The sequence below is a fragment of the Carassius auratus genome, chromosome 2, assembly GCF_003368295.1.
Source record: "Carassius auratus strain Wakin chromosome 2, ASM336829v1, whole genome shotgun sequence".
NCBI classification, from domain to species: Eukaryota; Metazoa; Chordata; class Actinopteri; order Cypriniformes; family Cyprinidae; genus Carassius; species Carassius auratus.
In genome coordinates this window covers 29,750,714-29,771,075 of record NC_039244.1, presented here as the reverse complement: position 1 = coordinate 29,771,075, position 20,362 = coordinate 29,750,714, and the positions used below count along the sequence as shown (strand labels likewise).

The 20,362-nt window shown below is 38.5% G+C and overlaps 1 protein-coding gene across 1 annotated transcript in view; it reads left to right on the top strand.

Annotated features, from left to right (window-relative positions):
* LOC113039892 (parathyroid hormone/parathyroid hormone-related peptide receptor-like) overlaps positions 1-20,362 on the top strand; it is an 83,874-nt gene that overhangs the window by 51,778 nt on the left and 11,734 nt on the right. Inside the window, exons 4-6 of the mRNA XM_026198047.1 lie at positions 11,401-11,511; positions 12,724-12,848; positions 19,213-19,307. Of these exons, the coding sequence (XP_026053832.1) occupies positions 11,401-11,511; positions 12,724-12,848; positions 19,213-19,307 (331 nt within the window). The remainder of the gene's footprint in view (positions 1-11,400; positions 11,512-12,723; positions 12,849-19,212; positions 19,308-20,362) is intronic.

Sequence of the window (20,362 nt, the reverse complement as noted above, 5' to 3'; positions counted from 1 at the left end):
TGTAAATACAAGGTTTAAGGACAATTGTTTTGCCATTTGAATATTTTCAAGTGTTGGGAAAGATTTTAATAAACAAATGAAGCCAAATTAGTTTTAAACCTAGATTTTTAAAAGATTTTTCAGTCACTTTATTTTAAGGTCCAATTCTCGTTATTAACAAACCATTAACTACGACTTTTGCTCCGTAAACTCATAATTTGCTGCTTACTAATAGTTAGTAGATAGTTGTTAAGTTTAGGATTAAGGATGTAGAATATGTCCAGGTAGAATAAATGCTTTATCAGTAATAATAAACAGCCAAATTGTAAATAATATGCATGATTATGAGCAACTAGTTAATAGTGAGAACTGGTGCCTATACTAAAGTGTTACCGATTTTTCCTTTCCATCATCATCATTGACATCCTTGTTAGTCCTATGATAATTTTTATGTGCATTTTTATGTTTTATTCTGAAATTACTGCAATACATTTTCTTAAGGTCTTTTAAAGCATGTCATATCATCCTGTAAGTGTTATGATCTCAGTATTATAAATTATTGTAGCATCTGGGATTTTAACAGCATTTACCATGGAGAACACGATGAATTGCATGGACGAATTTCCTTTCACTTTTATCTCAAATTATGCACTAACCGCTCAGCGCTGTATTTCTCTTTGCCACCATAGAGGCAATGTTCAATGTTCTCTTGCTTTTTAGAGGAATTGCCAAAGACATTTCTGGCCCAAGTACAATAAATGAATGTCATAGCACATTAAGGAGATTTCCTACAGTAGGAGCTGTAAAAACAAGTCTATTTTCGAGATTTGTCATCCAAAGGAAACGGCTGCCCGCTACATCCCTCAATCTTGCTGAGCGAGGAAAGACTTGAGGATTTATTCAGCAATGCTTTTGCCTCGTCCCTGACCAAGTCTTTGTGAGACCACCCTTGATGTTTTATGTGCAATTTATGTGGCATTCTCCACTAACTGTTGAGCTAACTATTATTAGACCATTGCATCGTCGTGTGTATCTCAGATTGTTTGCTCAGCAAATAGTTAGCCGAGTCGGTTTATCTATTCTAGTCCAGGCTGGAGGTTGCTGAGCTTAACCTCAAGTCAAGGCCAGGCCTCAGAGCTCGCTGTACTGCACAGCTCTTATTTGTTATTATTGCACGTTTGTGCTTCGGTTAAGACCAAGTCTCCATGGCGGGGCATGAACAAGGTTCTCATTCAGAGAGATACTGAGATACTGTTTCAACATGGGTCGCACAGTGCAGGGATGTGGCTTCCACAAGCCCTGAGACTCTCTGGCCTGTGTGTGAAAATAGCCTAACGCTCAAACTTTGTGGTTGGGTGTAAAATAACACCACCGGATTGCTATGAAAGCTTTCATATATCAAAACACCAGCAAATTCAGGCCAGGAGCTCGGAATCTCATGCAAGATGGAGCAAGAAGATAAATATTATTCAGAAACCCCAAATGACATCATCAATAGCATCATATATGATGATAGCTTCCTCGTAACCTTGGATTTGGGGAAATTATATATGTTATGTTTCTTAGTAGAGTTACATCTGAAACCACTGAGCTATTGGAGACGGTCTGCGGCTTAATCCTCTATATATAAGACAGCCTCTGCATTTGGCTATTGTTTTTGTGAAAATGTGAAACACACATGGCACACTCCCTCCAGGACAAGTGTCCTGCAAAACAGGCCTGTTGTCTGAAACTCTACTTTAATTGCATTCACAAAAAAATGACAAGCTGGACTCCAGGCATATAAAATGTGCTCCATCATATGCTTTGATTTTCCCCTCTGAAAATCTTTAATTACAGGCATAGGAAAATAATGACTCTGCAGTAAAGCCATTCGCTGAGATTTATCCTTAACTAGTTATTTGTGGCAAGTTGGGGGCAGCTGGTTTCAATAACGGCGACTGAAAGCGAAGCCAGAAATACTAGCGTTGCCAAGAAAATGTGGGGAAAAAAACAAAAAGGCATTTCTGTGGGGAGAGAAGACCCAAGAATGAGATAATTCTCAACCAAAGCTTTAAATATCTAGTTCTGTCATGAAACTCTAGATGGCGCAGACTGCAAGGTTCTTAAAGGGATAGTTCACCCAAAAAAGAGTTAAGCATTAATCCATGTTGCAAAGCACACGTAAGCTAACATTTATGTAGTTCTCCATGCTTGTCCGGACGGGGGGGTATGTCCAGTTAACTGCCGCGGATATATGCTTGTCTATTGATGCAGCAGCTTGTTTTATATTCTCAGAGCAGCATGTATGTATATTGGCTTGTATTTTCTATTTTGTTTTGTCTCCTGCTTTGTTGGGGTAATATTATGTATGCATTGGCAATCTCTCATAATAACTGCATTAACATAAGCAGATCTATTCTTCCACAACCTAATACATTAAAATTCTCACATCCATTCCCATACTAAACTATTCAGAGAGCTGTCATGACAGAATTATCTAGTTCATTCTTTCAACTCTAGGTGGGTGCAGGGTGGTGGAGTGATCCTTTGCAACTTCCACAATCTCCTAGCTATCATTTACTACATGGCACGAGCTAATTGGTCTCTGTTGCTTCTTGGGTTGCAAAAGGAAAGAAAATTTCTGTTACATTTATGGAAACTTGACAGCATTTTTTTTTTAAACTTTAGGAAACATTTGGAAATTTTCAGTAACCTTTGGAAAGTTTCCTGAAATTTACTGGAAATTGTCTGTGTGTTTGCAATCCTAGTTGCATCTGCAGCCAATGAACTTGGTGTGCAACAGTTAAATGGTTTGGTTCGGTGTTTGTTGTAACAAGTCTTGCAGCATGCTATCAGAAACCGGCTCCACTTGTCTAGATGTGCTACAAGTAATTTTGTAAGATGTCATGTCTGGTCTATAATGTCACAGAATTTACTAGTATTTTGAAACTGATGTGTGAATGGTTTTTTACCGGTAATAAGACGGCGCGTCTTTGTCTGTTTTAACAGCAGTTATTACTTTGCTGATATGACTGTGTGAAAGGGGCAGTATGCAGGGTATTGAAATAATTTTTTAATGTTTGCTCACTTTTAATTTTCAACATTATATGCACAATCATGCATACTCTGTGGGCCCTCTGAGTCCACACTTTGATGATGTAATTCGTCTACAGTATGGCTGGACACCATGTAACAGACTACCACAGCAAGCCTAACCATGTCTGTTTAGGGGCTGCGTTGAATGCATTATTCATTTTTTTGTGCCTTTCCAAATAAGGTATTCAGCTTCTGGCACATCCATAATGTATGTATAATGTAACATTATATATGTATTGGTATACTGTAGGACTTGAGAACTTTTCATTTTTGAAGGAAAATAGGAATAGATGGTTGTGTGCAATGCATTTCACTCTTGAATGCCTTGAATGCTTTGTTTACAACTGGTAAACAGGGCCTGCTAAAAAGATGCATTATTGTTGATCCATTTACAACTGGCCAGTGCTAATTACAGGTGTAAATGGTGTCTAAAGCATTTTGCTTTAGTCCATTGTCGGAAACTCAACGACAATGTTCAACAAGTATTGAACATCTGGATCAAAACGCAGTGAAGTAGAAGTAAACCCATGTGATCGCGAATATAAGCAGATGCATATGTAAAATAAAACATTCATCAAACATTAAACAGCATATAAATCAAAACTGCCTAACATTACCAAATAAACATGATTTTCTCAGCTTTTTGTACAAAGCATTTTTTTTCTTTTCTTTGTTTTTTCATGAAGCTTGCCAACATTGAAATGCTGATAAATGAAGATTGCATGAAGCTAGAGTTTTTTGTTTGTTTTTTTTTTGTTGTTTTTTTTTAAGTTGAGGCTCTGTTCTTTGCATGTTGCATATTGCATGTTCAGAATTTCATACAACAATATATTCTGGGGGCCATTAAACTTTTGTGGATATTATCAAAATTGCTGGTGGTAGATGGCAACTTAAAATAATAAAATAAATGTTGGCGATGAAAGAGCACTACGACTAATTTCACTGATGTTTAAAAGGAAAAATGTCAACAAAATCTTACTGAAGAAAGTAATTTTGGTTTCATCAGTGTTTCCCCCTCTAAACCAATAAATATGATCCCACAGTTTGTTCATCTTCCTGCTGGACATATCTCTGAGCCCGCAGCAGGTGACGGGAAAGAAAGAAAATAAAAATAAAATAAAATAAATTAAATGTAAATTAAATACTTGTGATGAGATCAGTGCATCTTAATACCAGGTGAAAATAAGATAATAAAATTTGAAACTACACAAATAGGGCTTTTGTGCAGTATAAAATTTTTTATAAAAACATGTCCTTATAATATTTAATCAAAATGAAACCATATTAAAAAGAAAATGCAACAACTTTCCTAAAAAAAAATACATCTTATTGTTTTTAAGGGTTCTTATGACATTGGTAAAAATGTCTCTGAAGGAGGGGACGGAGACACCAGGTCGGTGACCAACGCAAAATGGGATATCGCTTCGATAGACCAATCTACTTTGAGTATTAACTAAACGAGCAAATGCACATTGGCATGCAATTAATGCATCTAGCTGCCGCTGCTCACAGCGTCAGTATAAGAAGGCAGCAGGTGCAATGCATAACAGGTTTTCGCTGAGGAGCCGAGCCGGAGAACCGGCAGCTCAGGGGCGGTACAGCAACCATGGCGACGGGACGTGGTGTCTCTGTTCCTTCGGGGAACGAGGGTTACCATATATAACCGAGATGTTCCCTTTTAGTCGGTCACTCTTGATGCCACGTAGGTGACTGATGCAAAAGGGGGTCCCTACCAAAGCGCCATGGGTGCTGCCCCTTCCAGTGCCCTGTGCAAGCCGTCTGTGCCCCTATTAGGTGTAGGCCGGGCTCAGAACAAGTAGTTCCACTCACCATTGTCAAAGCACTACTTCACTGGGTGAGATTGGATAACACTGGGAAAATTTACCCATTCCACTTTGAACAGGGACGATGCGGAAGCCCCATCCTTTCCAAAGGAGGTATTGGGAGCAAATACACATATAGCATCCATTTAGGTGTATATGGAGAAATTTGAGGTGATTAAAACCCACTTGGGAAGGCAGATGTCTGCCTGGTAAACACGGGCTCTAAGGCTATACCGTGGACTATACACATATGAGTACCGCTTAGGTCTCAATATGGAACCCAGCCTTACATGGTTCTCACAGATTCATCATGAAGGCCTGGCGCCGGACGTTCCACCACGTCCAGCTGCCTAGGGTGATGGAGGATCTCAACAGGGTCTACAGTACAGACACTCTGGAGCAGTTTAAGCAAGCTGACACTAACGGGGCCTCTCAGTGTCACTACCCATTTGAGGTGAGAACACAGGAGGATACCAGCTCTACACGAAGGCTATAGAACTTAGCAGCAGTGTTAATTTTGACACGAAATTTTAATTTAGTTTTAGTCTTAGTCTTTTGACTATAATTCTTTTTAGTTTTAGTCAAGTTTTAGTCATCTGATTTGTTTTAATTTTAGTCTTATTTTAGTCGACTAAAATTGCTTGGTATTTTAGTCGACTAAAATTGCTTGGTATTTTAGTCGACTAAAATTGCTTGGTATTTTAGTCGACTAAAATAAGACTAAAATCAATAACAGATTTACTAGACAATTTTTTACAGCTGGTATAGGAAACAAACTTAACCAAAATATATAAAACACAAATTCAACTTTATTTCAACACAACTGTGTCTTTATTTCGATTCAAAAGCTTTTATGCAGCAACAAACACTGTCATGATAATGTAAACAATAAGCTGCCAATTGACCATCAATAAAAGAAACATAAAGTTAGGTCCAGGACCTTAAAGCTTACAGCTGAGCTGAACAATAAGTGCATACATTTAAAGTAAATATTTAATAAGTTGGCAGCTAGGTGGATAAAAAAAAAGTAACAAGATTTTATAAGGTATTCATTTGTCTGTATGTATAATGATAGGATGTGAACATTCATGTTTCACATGACTAATATAGAAATATTTGTGATATTGTCAACAAGTAGAACATTATAAAATATACTAAACATTAGTATTAATCAAATGTATTTATCATGATATTACGTATTAGTATTGTGCTCTCATCTAACTTGAAGAAGGGGCTATTTTACAGTACTTTTCAGTTCGTAATATTTAATGCTACAACATCTACGCACTGCAGTCTTCCAGTTTTGCTTAGCTCAATAAACAAAAGAACATCGTTGTAAAATTACATTTGAGAAAATGTCCGGGTGGCTCGCCAGTAAATGTCTTTTCAAATTGGTTGTGTTCTTGCCACGAATGAGCGCTCCGCGTGCTTTACGCTTTGTTTTGTTTTGTTCGTTGTCAAACGTGAAGTGAGCTGTGGACATTTTGTCGCTCTTTTAGACATCACCTCTTCGAATGCCGACTTCCCGGGAGCTCATTTAAAAACTGAAAACCTTCGCTTCACGTCTCAATAAGTCAGGCTCTGATTGGTTCTCTTCTCTCATGCAGTCTGTTCTGTTTTGCCGGTTCTTTTGCTCATTCCTCGCATCTCTCCCGTCTGCTGATTTGATTTTCGTCACAGTCTATTTTCGTCTCGTCCTTTATTCGTTGACGATAATGTCAATCAATTTAGTCATAGTTTTAGTCTCCATCAGTGCCTTCTATTTTAGTTTTCGTTTCGTTTTCGTCCGCAAAAATATATTCGTGACGAAAATAATGACGAAAATATTTAGTCAACGAAATTAACACTGCTTAGCAGATGTGTTAGGGATCGCCCAGACCACAGCTCTACAAATATCTGTCATCGAGGTGCCATGAGTAAGTGCCCAGGAGGATGCAACACTTCTAGTTGAGTGAGCTCACAACCTGAATGGGCAGGGCACACCCTGTGCCTGCTAAGCCAGTGTTATGGCATCCACAGTCCAGTGGGCCATCCTCTGCTTAGAGACAGCACTCCCCTTCTGCTGGCCTCTGAAATAGACAAAGAGCTGGTCTGAGGTCCTGAAGCTTTGTGTCCGGTCTACATAGCATCTCAATGCTCGGACAGGAAAGAGCAAAGCCAGCGGTGGGTCTATCTCCTCCAGGGGCAGCGCTTGCAGGTTCACCACTTGGTCTTTGACGGATGTAGTGGGAACCTTGGGCACGTAGCCAGGCCGGGGTCTCAGGATTACCTGGGAGTCAGCCGGCCCAAACTCTAGGCACGAATCATTGACCAAAATGCATGCAGGTCCCCTACCCTCTTGATGGAGGCTAGTGCTAGCAGGAGCAGAGTTTTCAATGAAAGAAACTTTAGCTCAACTGAATGCAAAGGTTCGAATGGGCCCTGCAGTGAGAGGGTATAGAGGGGGGCCAGGAAAAATTAAACCTCCTGGCCGCTCTAAGGAACCTGGCGATGAGGTCATGCTTACCTAAAGACTTCCCATTCATGGGGTCATGGTACGCAGCAATAGTGGCAACCTGGACTTTGAGGGTGGAGGAAGACAGGCTTCGCTCCAGCCCTTGCTGCAGAAAGGAAAGCAAGACCGCAACTGGGCATCTACAGGGTTCCTCTAGGTAAGAAGAACAACATTCGACAAACAGGTTCCACTTCAAGGCATAAGTGTGTCTCATAGACGGTGCTCTTGCCGAAGTGATGGTGTCCACTACCTCCTGAGGTAGGTCACCTACAACCTCTGCGTCCTGTCCAGGGACCAGAAATGGAGATTCCAAAGGTCTGGGCGAGGGTGCCAAACAGTGCCCCATCTCTGAGTCAGTAGACCCTTCCTCAGAGGAATTGGCCAAGGAGGGGCTGTCGCGAGGAGCACTAGTTCGGGGAACCAGGTCCGAGTGGGCCAATACGGCGCCACTAGCAAGACTTGCTCCTTGTCCTCACGGACTATGCACATTGTCTGTGTGAGAAGGCTCAGTGGGGGAAACGCATACTTGCGTAGGCCCCGGGGCCAGCTGTGTGCCAGTGCGTCCGTCCTGAGAGTTTTCTTGGTCAGGGAGTAGAACAACTTGCAGTGAAAGCTCTCTGGAGAAGCAAACAGGCCTACCTGAGTGGCTCCAACCATCTCCAAATCAGCTGGACCATCAGGGGATGGAGTCCCCATCAAACCCCTGAGACTGCATGCCCGTTGTACATGGGCCCCCCAGCCGGTGTTGGAGGCATCCGTGTAAAACCACAACATGCCTGGAGATCTGCTCTAGGGGCACCCCTGCCTGGAAAAATGCGAGATCTGACCACGTGGTAAGGGTTTGCCGACAGGCCGGAGTAACTTGGACCCGGTGAGTGCCGCGCTTCCACGCCCACCTCAGGCAATAAAGCCAGTGCTGGAGTGGTCTCATATGTAACAGGCCAAGCGGTGTAAGTGCCGCTGTGGCCACCATATGCTCCAGGAGCCTCTGAAAATTTTCAGTGGGACCACTGTTCTGTCCTTGAACATATTCAAGCAGGCTAGCACCAACCGCTCACGTTCCTATGTGAAGCATGCTGTCTGTTCGACGAATCCAACTCCATGCCAAGAAAAGAGATCAGTTGACCCGAAAGCCCAACAGACTCAGGTGCCGGAGCACCAAATCCCTGTGCGCGCACAACTGATCCCGAGATTGTACTAGTATAAGCCAATCGTCAAGATAATTGAGAATGCAATAATTGAGAACACCCTGCTCTCTGAGGGGAACAAGAGCCCTCTCCGCAATTTTAGTGAAGACACGGAGAGTCAGGGATAGTCTGCAGGGCAGGACCTTATACTGGTATGCCCGTCCTTCGAACGCGAACCACAGAAAAAGTCTGTGGCGTGGAAGGAATGATACATGAAAGTACTCGTCCTTCAGGTCGAACGCTGCAAACTAATCTTGGAGATGGATGCACCCAAAGATGTCTGTCGTCTTTGTAAAGACGTACCCGTGAAGCTCTTTTAGAGAAATTTGCTCTTTAGGAAATGCTCTTTTAGTGCTGAGGTGCACAGGGTAATCGGCCACTTGCAACACAACAGGGGTAGTGCCCCCAAAAGTGTGCAATCCACTCAACACAGGAACGACCGCCACTGAAGCGCCGTCTCGCCAATACACAAAGCTTACAAGAGCGTGCTGAACTCGTAGTTCACAGCAGACATGGTTGAGCAGAACGATAAAAAAGCTGGTATGCATTGCACCTGCTTCCTTCTTATACTCACGCTGTGAGCAGCTGCAGCTGGATGCAATAATTGCATGCCAATGTGAATTGGCTCATTTAGTTTACACTCGAAGTAGATTGGTCTATCGAAGCAAAATCCCATTTTGCGTCGGTCACCGACGTGGCATCGAGAATGACCAACTGGAAGGGAACTAACATTATTTGGTCTAAAGCAATGTGTTTATGATATAAGGTAATATTTTTAGGTTTATAGGTTTAAGGTTAAAAAAACGCACATTATTTTCCACATTATGTACAGTATTGTTGCTCCTCTATGCCCCGCATAGAGGAGCATTCTAAAAAGCGAGGTGGATGCATATTGGGCAGCTATCCAGTGTGTTACAGAAATGTATTGTGCCTTATCATACTGTGATGCTGTGTCCCGGTCAGAACTCTGGCTTGACAATACAAAAACAATTAAAGCCATTATAAATTAGGCAGTTGTTGCATCCAGTAGAGACATAATTACTAGGGCCGGGACTCGATTAAAAAAATTAATCTAATTAATTAGAGGCTTTGTAATTAATTAATCGAAATTAATCGCATTTTAATCGCATATAAATATTTGACCTGAGAACAGTGAGAAGTAATTTTTTTCACATGGATTTATAGTATACCATTGAATAATGACTGAATACATAAGCTTAAGCAACAAAATATTGTTAATCTTTGTTCAACCAAGTCTAGCAGACCAGTGCAATTTTTGCCATTAAGTGTAGCAATAGCATATTTAGAAACAATTTAGAAATAGTACATTTCAGAAATTCAGGAAGCTTATAGGTGCTGGAACCTTCTGTAAAGTGTTTTTTTTTTTAAGTAAAACACAATACTGTCAATTACATTCAGAACACTGGAAACCCTGACTATTAGAAAACATCTCTCTGTTGCTTCAGAGGCCATAACATACTAAGTCCAACTCTCAATAACCTTGGCCAAAACAATAAAGAGTTCAACATAAACTGCCAGTTGCACCAACAAAATAATACATAGTTCAACATAAAGTGTAAAGTCCATGCTAGCTGCTATATGTTTTGCGTTGAGGTGATACTTGAGACTCGGATGTGCTGCGGTGATATGCGAACGCTAGTTGGTGCTTCAGTATAATCGGTCCGCTGAAACTCATCCAGTGAGAAACGTTCCGCGGTGCAAAAATAAGTTCTTAAAAATGCGGGAATTTTTTTTTCTGTAATTAATTAATCTTAGTTAACGCGTTATTTTTTGTGTAATTAATTAATCTCAATTAACGCGTTAAAGTCCCGGCCCTAATGTATCGCGTTGTGTATCGCGCCACATAAACATATAACCATGTGATCAGAGAAACGACAAACAACAAGTGCTACAGTCTACAGTAGTCTACACTGGCATTGTAGACTACTCTCCCAGGAAACCATCCTCGTCCTCCATAATATTTGGATTGAACTGTTCCGGAAGAGTGTTGTAAATACAACTTAACCACTGAATTTCTAGTTGTGTCCTCTTTTTGAAGCCCAAACAAAATTGTTTTGCTTTCAGAATGAAACACACAGCATCTCCACAACATTGCAGTGGCGGCAACAGAGAGAAAAAGTTATGCCTTCTTTCTTTGTGTGAACATTTGAGCGGCGTTATAAAAAAATCTTCCTACATTGTTGCATAGAGATGTGGGTGCTTGTTAGAATGAGCTGTTTTAGAAGGGTGTGGTTAATTCTCCATTTTTACAAAGAATGACTTTTTGTGTTTGAGACTTTAGTCTTTGCAGCTTTACAGATTTTCTGTATGCACCAAGAGATTGTAGAACTCCAAAGAGAATGGAAAAATTTAAATCGCATCATACGACCCCTTTATCCTAGGGTTCATTCTGGTATTGGACTGCTTTTTATGATCCACTTAATTCTCAATGAATTATTTAATTTTTTTCCTTACATCAGATTACTTAAGTAAAATAAGTTATTAATGCTGTTTCACATTGGCTTTAAACTACAATAGAAACATGCACGTAAAGGGCAAACCTGATAAAAATGCATTGAAAGCTATACATTGTTGCAGTGATTGACATTTTATGTTCTGAGTATATCGAGCATATAGAATAATAGTGATTGTAGCACTGTCACTCAGCTAAATGTGTCCAAGTGCCAAAATAATCCTTCTGTCAGCTATACTAGATCTTCTCTGACTCTGTCCACAGATTGTGGAGAAAGGTTATTCATGTATTGCTGGAGTGGGTGGGTGGTGCAAGTTCTGGAAGAGTGGAGTTCACTCTAAATGTCAATCCTGCTTTGTGTTATAGAGGGTTACTGCATACCGGAGTGGGATGGCATTGTTTGCTGGCCCGAGGGACTTCCTGGAAGGATGGTGTCCACTGCCTGCCCGGATTACATGCATGACTTCGACCACAAAGGTGAGCTTGCAGCCCCTGACCTGTGGCTAACTGATACATGTCTAAGGCACATGGAAACCCCTTGACAATAATGGACAACCTCCAGCATTCACAAATTTGGAAGCCGCCACCTCCACATTCTGTGCTTTTCTCCTCAGTTCATCATTGTTGACGCTCCAAATTCTTGTCTTGTCTTTCAGACAAACATTTTGGAATATATCCATACATTTTTACGTGCATGATTTGTATTCATAACAAAAACAGAGTGTGTTTTCATAAAGCAGATATATTGTGTACCTGGACGGTGAACTGAGACCTAGCAGTGCTGTTCCTAACTTCATTACATTTAGATTTATTCATTAAGCCCATGCCAAAGTGACAAGTAACCATGAGCAAACAATCCAATGGAGAAAACAATACAAAGCAGCCAAGGCTCTTTGGAAATATGTGCTTGTGGCGACTATTCTGCAACACAGATATTACGTACCTTGAAAACTGGGCTTTCTTTATCAAAACTGGTCACGTCCTCATAATTTTTTTGGAAAATAAATTATAGTTGTCATATTACTACATTTTCATCCACCCCATTCCTAAAAATAACAACTACCTTACTGACAATTAATAAGCAGAAAATTAGGAGTTTTTTGAAGCAGTCATAGTTAGTGAGAACTGGTCCCCAAACTAGTGTGACCGAAATATTTAGAAAACTGAATTAAATTCAATATTCTATAATTGCTGTTTCAATATTCCTCCAAAAAAAAAAAACACACACACACACACACACACACACACAAAAACACACCTTTATAAATCACTTTGAAGGAAATACATAAATACTGAATGGAATATCCTAGAAAGGCTGAAAAATCTCTAAAAATCACATACCTTTGAGGTACAAAACACAACCAACCCATTACTTTCCATAAAAGTATTTGTCAAAAGTATGAATCATGATTCAGTCTGCTTTCCAAACAAGCTTTCTTGCAAAGCCGTACATACGGGAGCACTAATTGGTCATCTTACTCAAATCTGTCCACAGTTGCATTTTCTTATTTATTATTATTCCTTTTATCAATAATTTAGTCCACATTTGTAGCACTTTTTGATTATAATAGCAGCAACCACTGAAACACCATAGCTCTATCCTGTCAGTTTGAATGAGGAATCAATGCATGAATGTCCCAAGTGAAGAAACGATTGCTTTGTTAGAGTATGTTTGTGCTGTATCCACAGGACATGCTTACCGCCGCTGTGACATCAATGGGACCTGGGAGCTGGCGTCAAATAACAACAAAACCTGGGCCAATTACACTGAGTGCGCCAAATTCCTCCCTCATTATAACTACAGCCAAGAGAGGGTAAGGCCTTCGATCGTACAGTTGCTGTTATCAACTATAGTCAAATTTGCATCCACAAGCAATTTGAATATGTAAATTTGATTTAATGTACCATTACGCAAACCTGGACATTCTGATCATTTGCTGATTAATTCAGAATGTATTGGTGTATGGTGCCTGCTAAAAGTTGCTTTTTGTAGATCAGGCAGCTTACATCAGGCAAATAAATAACATTGAAGCAAACAAACATATGTACCTGGACAATGACTGAAATTATATACTTTTGAAATATCATTCCTCACAAAAAACTTGGCTACAATTATTTCTGTGTCTTCACTCAATAAACAATAGCTGTGCTGATATTAGTGAACTGACAAATAACATAACTTCAATGCATTATGTTAACTACAGAGACTCTTTTAAATGTATAAATTTAAACTAACTAACCATGAAATACTTCAAGCAAGTTTTTCCCCTTGTTTACTCACAATTACAGACTTGAATAAGCTGAAATCTAGTAAATTAACTTGAGCTGATATAATAATAATTAAAAAAAACATTGACTATTTAAATTAAAAATTAAGATAAATTAATTTTGTGTAACCACAGAAATATTTTTTTTTTCAGTGTAATGTTTAATTAATCATTTTGATTTTTCAATCAGTAGAAGTACTTTTTATAATTAGTTCATAAGTAATGTATTAAGAAATGTTATTTAGACCTAATTTAGTTTGTTAACAGCTGTCAAAGTTACTCTTTACTCAAAATGGGATAAAACCATAAATCAAACCAAACAAACTGGGTGCAAATTGTTCCTTTTAGGAGATTCTGTGTGTTTGTGTCAGTAAACTTTTAGCTGAAACTTGAAACTTTTTTGTTATATCAGCTCAGTTATATTTCTATTTATTAGTTTCCAGTATATTCAAGTATATATTTTTGAATAAACTGAAAACCCTGTTAGTGTTTGATGTTCATTTATGTTAAGTAGATAACGCACATAACAAAGAATTCAAATTCAACAAATACATAAGTTACTTGTCACTATACTAACATTAAATGCTCCTTGAGAGCTTCAACACACAATAATGTCTTTAATCATGGAGCTGCCCACAAACTAAATACAGACTTTGCTCTTCAACACAACGATAACCACAAAAACTTACAGAAACTCCTTTTAATGTCAAGTGCAAATGAACATTCAATTCCAAAATGTCTTTATTTTGTCCTTGAGAAAAACCAATAAAAAGTACTTAATTTTAACTTAATTATTGTTACTGTAGCTCAATTGGTTTGCGCATTGCGCTATCAAGCGCAAGGTTGGGGGTTCGATTCCCCGGGAACACATGATAGGTAAAAAAGTGATAGCCTGAATGCACTGTAAGTCGCTTTGGATAAAAGCGTCTGCTAAAAGCATACATTTAATTTACTTAATTTAAACTTCTCCTGCCCTGATCCAACCCTGTGTAAAGAATACTGTGAACTAAACATCTGATGCCCAGTTTCAGTTAATGCAACAAAATGAGTCATAAAGTCCCAACATAAGTGGCTGAGGTATACTTCAGTTAATGAGCATAATTTACATAGAAAAGGCATGTGTGTGTAGAGAGGAATGTCAGTGACTACATTTAAAAACCGAAGACGCAGCACATTTTCAACATTGTGCATGCTGAACTGGATTGCAGGAGTTTTGCGAATACAATGCAGGTATTTGTGTTGACGCACATGTGCAAAAAGTGCAACTGATCAATAAATTCCTCCCCTAGTTGTTTTAATTTTGGTTTGGTCGTTACTCAAAGCTATCGTGGCTTTAGAAGACATGCAGACTTGGAACAACATGAGAAGACTTTCTTTCATACTTCTTTAAAAGTCATTCTGTGAACAGTTCATTAGTCATCAGTGTTATCACTGACGTCTTTTGTTTGTTTAGTTTTGTTTAGATTAGATGTGTTTCTCTCATCTGTGTGCTTTTCATTTCAGTGTAGACGGGCAGAGAGCTGAGCTGTGGGCTGAACTATTTATCATTTAGATGAGGAATTCACAACAGCTGAACCCCTTAGTGAAAAACCATTCCACTTCACAAGTCTGAACTGAATTTAATCAATGGAATCAGAATAATCAATGTAGTTCACCAAAAAGAAAAAGAAAATATTTGGTCTGTGTACCAACAGAGAGCGTATAAGTGTGCTGTGATGTGTGTGCTATTATGGGCAACGTTCTGAATGAGAAAAGCATTGAATAGACATTACATTAAACAAACCTTCCTTCAGAAGCTGCATCTGAAGTGGAATTTGTATATTAACAAAGACTGTTCAGACTCAGAGAGTGCATTTACACTGCTAAATGTAAGTGAAACTCTAAATATAAAACTAAAAACACCAGTAAGTTGGTGGTCACTGTCTTAATGTGTGAGCCATTCATTCAAATGGCTGATTCAATCAGAAACAAATCAAGTTACTGTCTTTATGAACACCTCGTTGTGACCCGTCTCTGAAGCATTCATTGAAAAAACACCAACTTGTTGGCCAGCGATAGCCCCTGACGTCACTACCGGTGCGACTATAAACATGCACCGGGAGAACACGTCATTCTCTTCTTCGTCTGAAGCTTGCGTCCGAAGCATGGCAGGGAGATAGAGGACGCAGTGTCTCATTAAAAATTGAAAAGCTTCCTAAGCATTGCAGAGACGCTGAACCACACGGGAGAGGCAAGCTAAAATTTTACAAACCTCGGGTAAGGGAGCCTAAGGCAGCATATACAAGAAGACTTCCGTAACTGCCACCTCCACTTCTTGCTGGATGCGACGGCGCAGATAAAGAGGCCAGGAGACCCCTCAGGGTGACCTGGCCGGATATCAATGAAATTCCCTGCAGGTGTCTCTCCACTTCCACCATGGCCGTCATAGTCCTTCCCATTGTGGAGGCGGTCTGCTTGGTAGCATGGAGAGAGATCCGTGGTGCGGCGCAGCTCTGCTACCTGATCAGGAGAAAGGCCCTCGCCTCTATCCAGGTCTCTTAGCAGATCAGTCTGATATGCTTGAAGCACCACCATCGTGTGTAATAAAGCCACAGCTTGACCTGCTGTTGCGTATGCCTTGCCATTTAGGCGAGATGTATTTATAAAAGGGGCTTAGATGGAAAAGATGGAGATTAAGAAAGGATGTCTCCCCCGCAAAAAGAAAGCTCTTTCTATAGCCATTTTCATGCATCGCCTCAATGTCGGCACATCTCTAATGCCGAAACCGATGGATGTGAGAAGAAAACGGCTTCTTTCATTTCTTTTCGATCTCTGAGATCAAGGCAGAGATAAGGCAGAAATGGAAGGTTCACCTGAGCTGGAGGGCTATGGTCAGAAAGATAACGCTCATCGAGGCGGCCTCACGGCGTCACCTTGTAAGCACACTTTCAAGTCCAACTTTGCCATGGTGGGATCCATAACCTCCAACAGCTCTACATACGCAGGGCAGGAGAACTGAGACGGCTCGGCCTCAGCTTCTTTACCATCCTCAAATATCTCCTGCTTTTCCTGGGGAAAAACCCAGCAGAGCACTAACCTCAGTATCAGAAAGTGTTAAAAATATAACATCATCCTCCCGAGGCTATCTCTCGTCCGCAGATTGCCTCCTCAAAGACATTGCGTGCATAATCTTTACCCAAACAAATGACGCAAAGATTGCGTGTGTCATCGGGTGTCAAATAACTCCAACACGTATGCACACATTGTCTAAACGCTTGCTAGAAGTCACCATGATATACAGAGAAAGATCTTGTCTGGGTCAAATCTGGCTTTGCATTTTAAATTTCATTTTGCTCTCATAATTAATTTTAGCTTATTAACTTAATAGCTTAATAATCATATATCTGCCACAAGATAATAAAATCTCTAAAAGTTCACACATTTTATGGTCATACCATTCATCTTCTTTTGCAATGTATTTAGATTTTTTAGTTGACACAAACTGACACGAATAGACCAAAATTATTAATTTTCCTGTATTATGTGGATGTTCTGATGAAGTGGATCATTAAGGTGATTTGCTCAAATTCAGTTCAGAGATTTTCTGTTTTGCGTATTGCTCATCTGATTTGTTCATTCATTAAGAGATGTGAGGAGATGATGAGTTCTGGATCATTTTATTCATTTTCATAGCAATGTTACAAAGGTTTTTAAGATTAGCTTTTCAGATCCTTGGTTGCTAACTGCACAAACATAATTTCTTCAAATAGTCAATTATGGTTTCCATTTTTTATTTGCCACTTTTTTGGAATATATCCTTTTCCTTTGATCTGTAACGAAGTCTAGAGATCTTTATTTTGAGGTTATGCCTTTTTGCTTCCCAACTCTCAAGAGCCAATTTTGAAGTTAATGACAAATTCATCCATGCAAATGAAATGCTCTGGAGTGCAGCGACTCAACGACACAAACACAACGCTGGTTTGGCCATCGCTTCTCATGCTAAATGTTAACAGCTGGCAAATCTGTTGCTGTGTGAGCGCCAGAGTCTCCTCTAATGCACACCACTGATCGCTCAGTCAGTGCGGTCGCGATGTGAAGTTACTCGGCTGCCTACAGCCTGAAGTAATCGCGGTTGATAGTGTGGCCGCTCACTGCTCAACTTTTGTCAGTTTTCTGAACTTCAAGACAAACTGTTTTTGCAAGAGGCCGTGAGCAGACACCTCAGTCACCGGGTGTCAGCTTGCTCTCCAAATAAACAGTTGTGATACTGGCAGAAAAACTGCAGAAGGCAGAGATTCGATATATATCGGTAATTCCTTTAGCAGCTCTGCTTTCATTTACACACCAAAAGATGCAAATGCTTGAGCTTTGAGTTTAAGCCCAAACAGAAATTAGACACTGATGACATGTGCTTTCAAGTGGTAGAAATAGCAGTAAACATAAAGAAACTGGGATTGTTTCAGACATGGTCATAATATACTTCATTGAGATGAATAAAAAAAAAGTTTCCAGATTCTGAACTAGTAAGAAGATAATTTGTCTTTTAAAAGCATGTTAGGGCTGCCAATGTTTTGAATGGGATAAAATGCATTAATTGCTTAAAAAAAAAAAAAAATTAATACTTCCTGTGCTGCACTTATAATGTTAGTAGGATTTTTTTAAACAACAAAAACAGTCATAATAAACAAAAAAATACATTTTCTACCCCAATTTTAGTTTAAAGGAACATGTCTTACAGCATTACATGCAGATGCCATGTTTCATAAAAGGTTGCAGCGCTGAACAAAGCGGATCAGTTATGTCTCTTTAAAACTCAATTTCTGCATTCATGAATGCTTTCATCATAAATAATATAATATAATATAATATAATATAATATAATATAATATAATATAATATAATATAATATAATAGGAGATTCATTGAACAGTTTAAACATGATCATATATTATAATGGGAATGTGGGTGAGAGTTTCTTTTCTCCCTTTATTTGAATAATCAAATCACAATATAAGCCATGTAAACCAAAAAGATTTATTATTATTTTTTGAAACATGACATTTATATATTTACTTACAAATGTTTAAAAATATATATTTAGTAAATATACAATCTACCAATCTTTTGTCACCATTTTTTTAAGATCATTTTAAAAATATAAATACATGTTTAAAAGCCTAAAAGCACACCCCAGTAGGTGTCTCATCTCATCCGAATTGAACTTTAATGTATGCTACTGTAATAAAATAATCACATTTTGTTGCTCTGCAGCCTGGAGACGGACACAGTGGTGTTATATCTTTCACTTGGATGTTATAAGATGCACTGAGTAAAACAAAAAATGTGTCCATCTTCATTTCAAGCTTCAAAGCAACTAAATGTGATTATTTTAAAGGGGGTGTTTTTTTTATACCCACTGTAAGTTGGTTGAAGCTTAATATATTTTCACTTTCAAACATATATTTATTTAAGCTTCAATGTTTATAGCTTATATTTAGCATTTATGTAAAATGTTTTTGCCTTTTTTTTCTTTGTAAAATATAAAAAATATAAAATAAATAAAGAAATAATAAAAAAAAAGTTGCTTATGTTACACCATTACTGTTAAATTATGACTAATTTACCAAATATTGCACATTAACATGTACCAGAGTATGTATACACATAGTTAAAAATAAATAATGATAAAGATGATGAAAAACAAAATCTGCTGGCATCACTGCTAATTGCAGCTACATTATATAATTTATTATAATCATTTTTATTTTATTATTATTATTATTATTGTTGTTGTAATAATGTGATTGGATTAATTGTCTGTTTTATACAGCCATTGTAATCTGCTTAAACAGCAGGACCTACAGCCTGTTCTGTTTCTAGTGTTGTTATGTGTTAGCTCTTGTTCTCACTTTATTCTTGTCTTTATTCTCAGGAGGTCTTTGACAGACTTTACCTGATCTACACGGTGGGCTACTCCATCTCTCTGGGATCACTTATGGTGGCGACAGTCATCCTAGGATACTTTCGGTGAGACAAAAACCCTCTTGTATTCACAGAGAGGATTGACGAAACCTTTAGCAATGAAGAATCTATAAAACTATTTTAGGGGCTTTTTCCTCAGCCTGAAGGCAGTGCAGAAATGATATTGCCTGTACAGAAATATCATATCAAACAAGACGTGTATGCATAAACTATTCCGACAATGTTTTATTAACTTTATTATTATTATTTTATTTTTTTATCCATATAGTTCTTTAATAAAACTTGCCAACTGTATATAACATTTATACATTTTTCAAACAAAGGCTGATTCTTTCTTTTTTGTTGTTGATTTGTAAAACTGTTAGCTATGGAAGAAGTCAAAATTGCAAGATATAAACTCACAGCTGTGATATTTGGTAAGAATTGTGTATTTTTATCTTGCAATTCTGACTTTTTCTTGTAATTGCTAGTTTTTATCATGCAGTTCTGAGAAAGAAAAAATTCAGAATTGTTAGGTAAAATTCTTTATCAGTCTTAGTGATAAATAGAGTTAGAGTTCATAGAGTTTAGCATGTGACACGGAGCGGAGGTTCAGTGCCATAACTCTTCTTGCAGTGTTGATTTTCCTTCACAGCATTTGCTGCTTAAATATTGCAACCTGTCAATATGAGCAAAGAAATGAACATTGCTTAAACACCACAAATGTGTGAAACTGGTCTTAATCAGGACTCTTCTACAATCTAAATATCACATACATGCTCTGTTTTGTTGACATCTAGATTTGTTTACTTGATGCATGTTTTATGATATCCACATGTAGACTTTGTTCATTTAGATGCATTTATCAAGGAGTCCAGCTGACTGTCTGCTAGCTGCCATTGTTTAGATATAGCATTGAAGTAGAAATGATTTACAATAAGCTAAATGACTTTGGTTTTTCAAGTTGAATTGATGTGTGCTTTTATGGCCATGAAAAATTACTACAACAGTTTTTCGTGTAAATCATTTGTAAAACCCTTTTTGGCAACACTTTCTATTAATAGTACAGTATCAAAGCACTTATAATCATATGCAAACTATTATCTAGTAGTTAATTAATT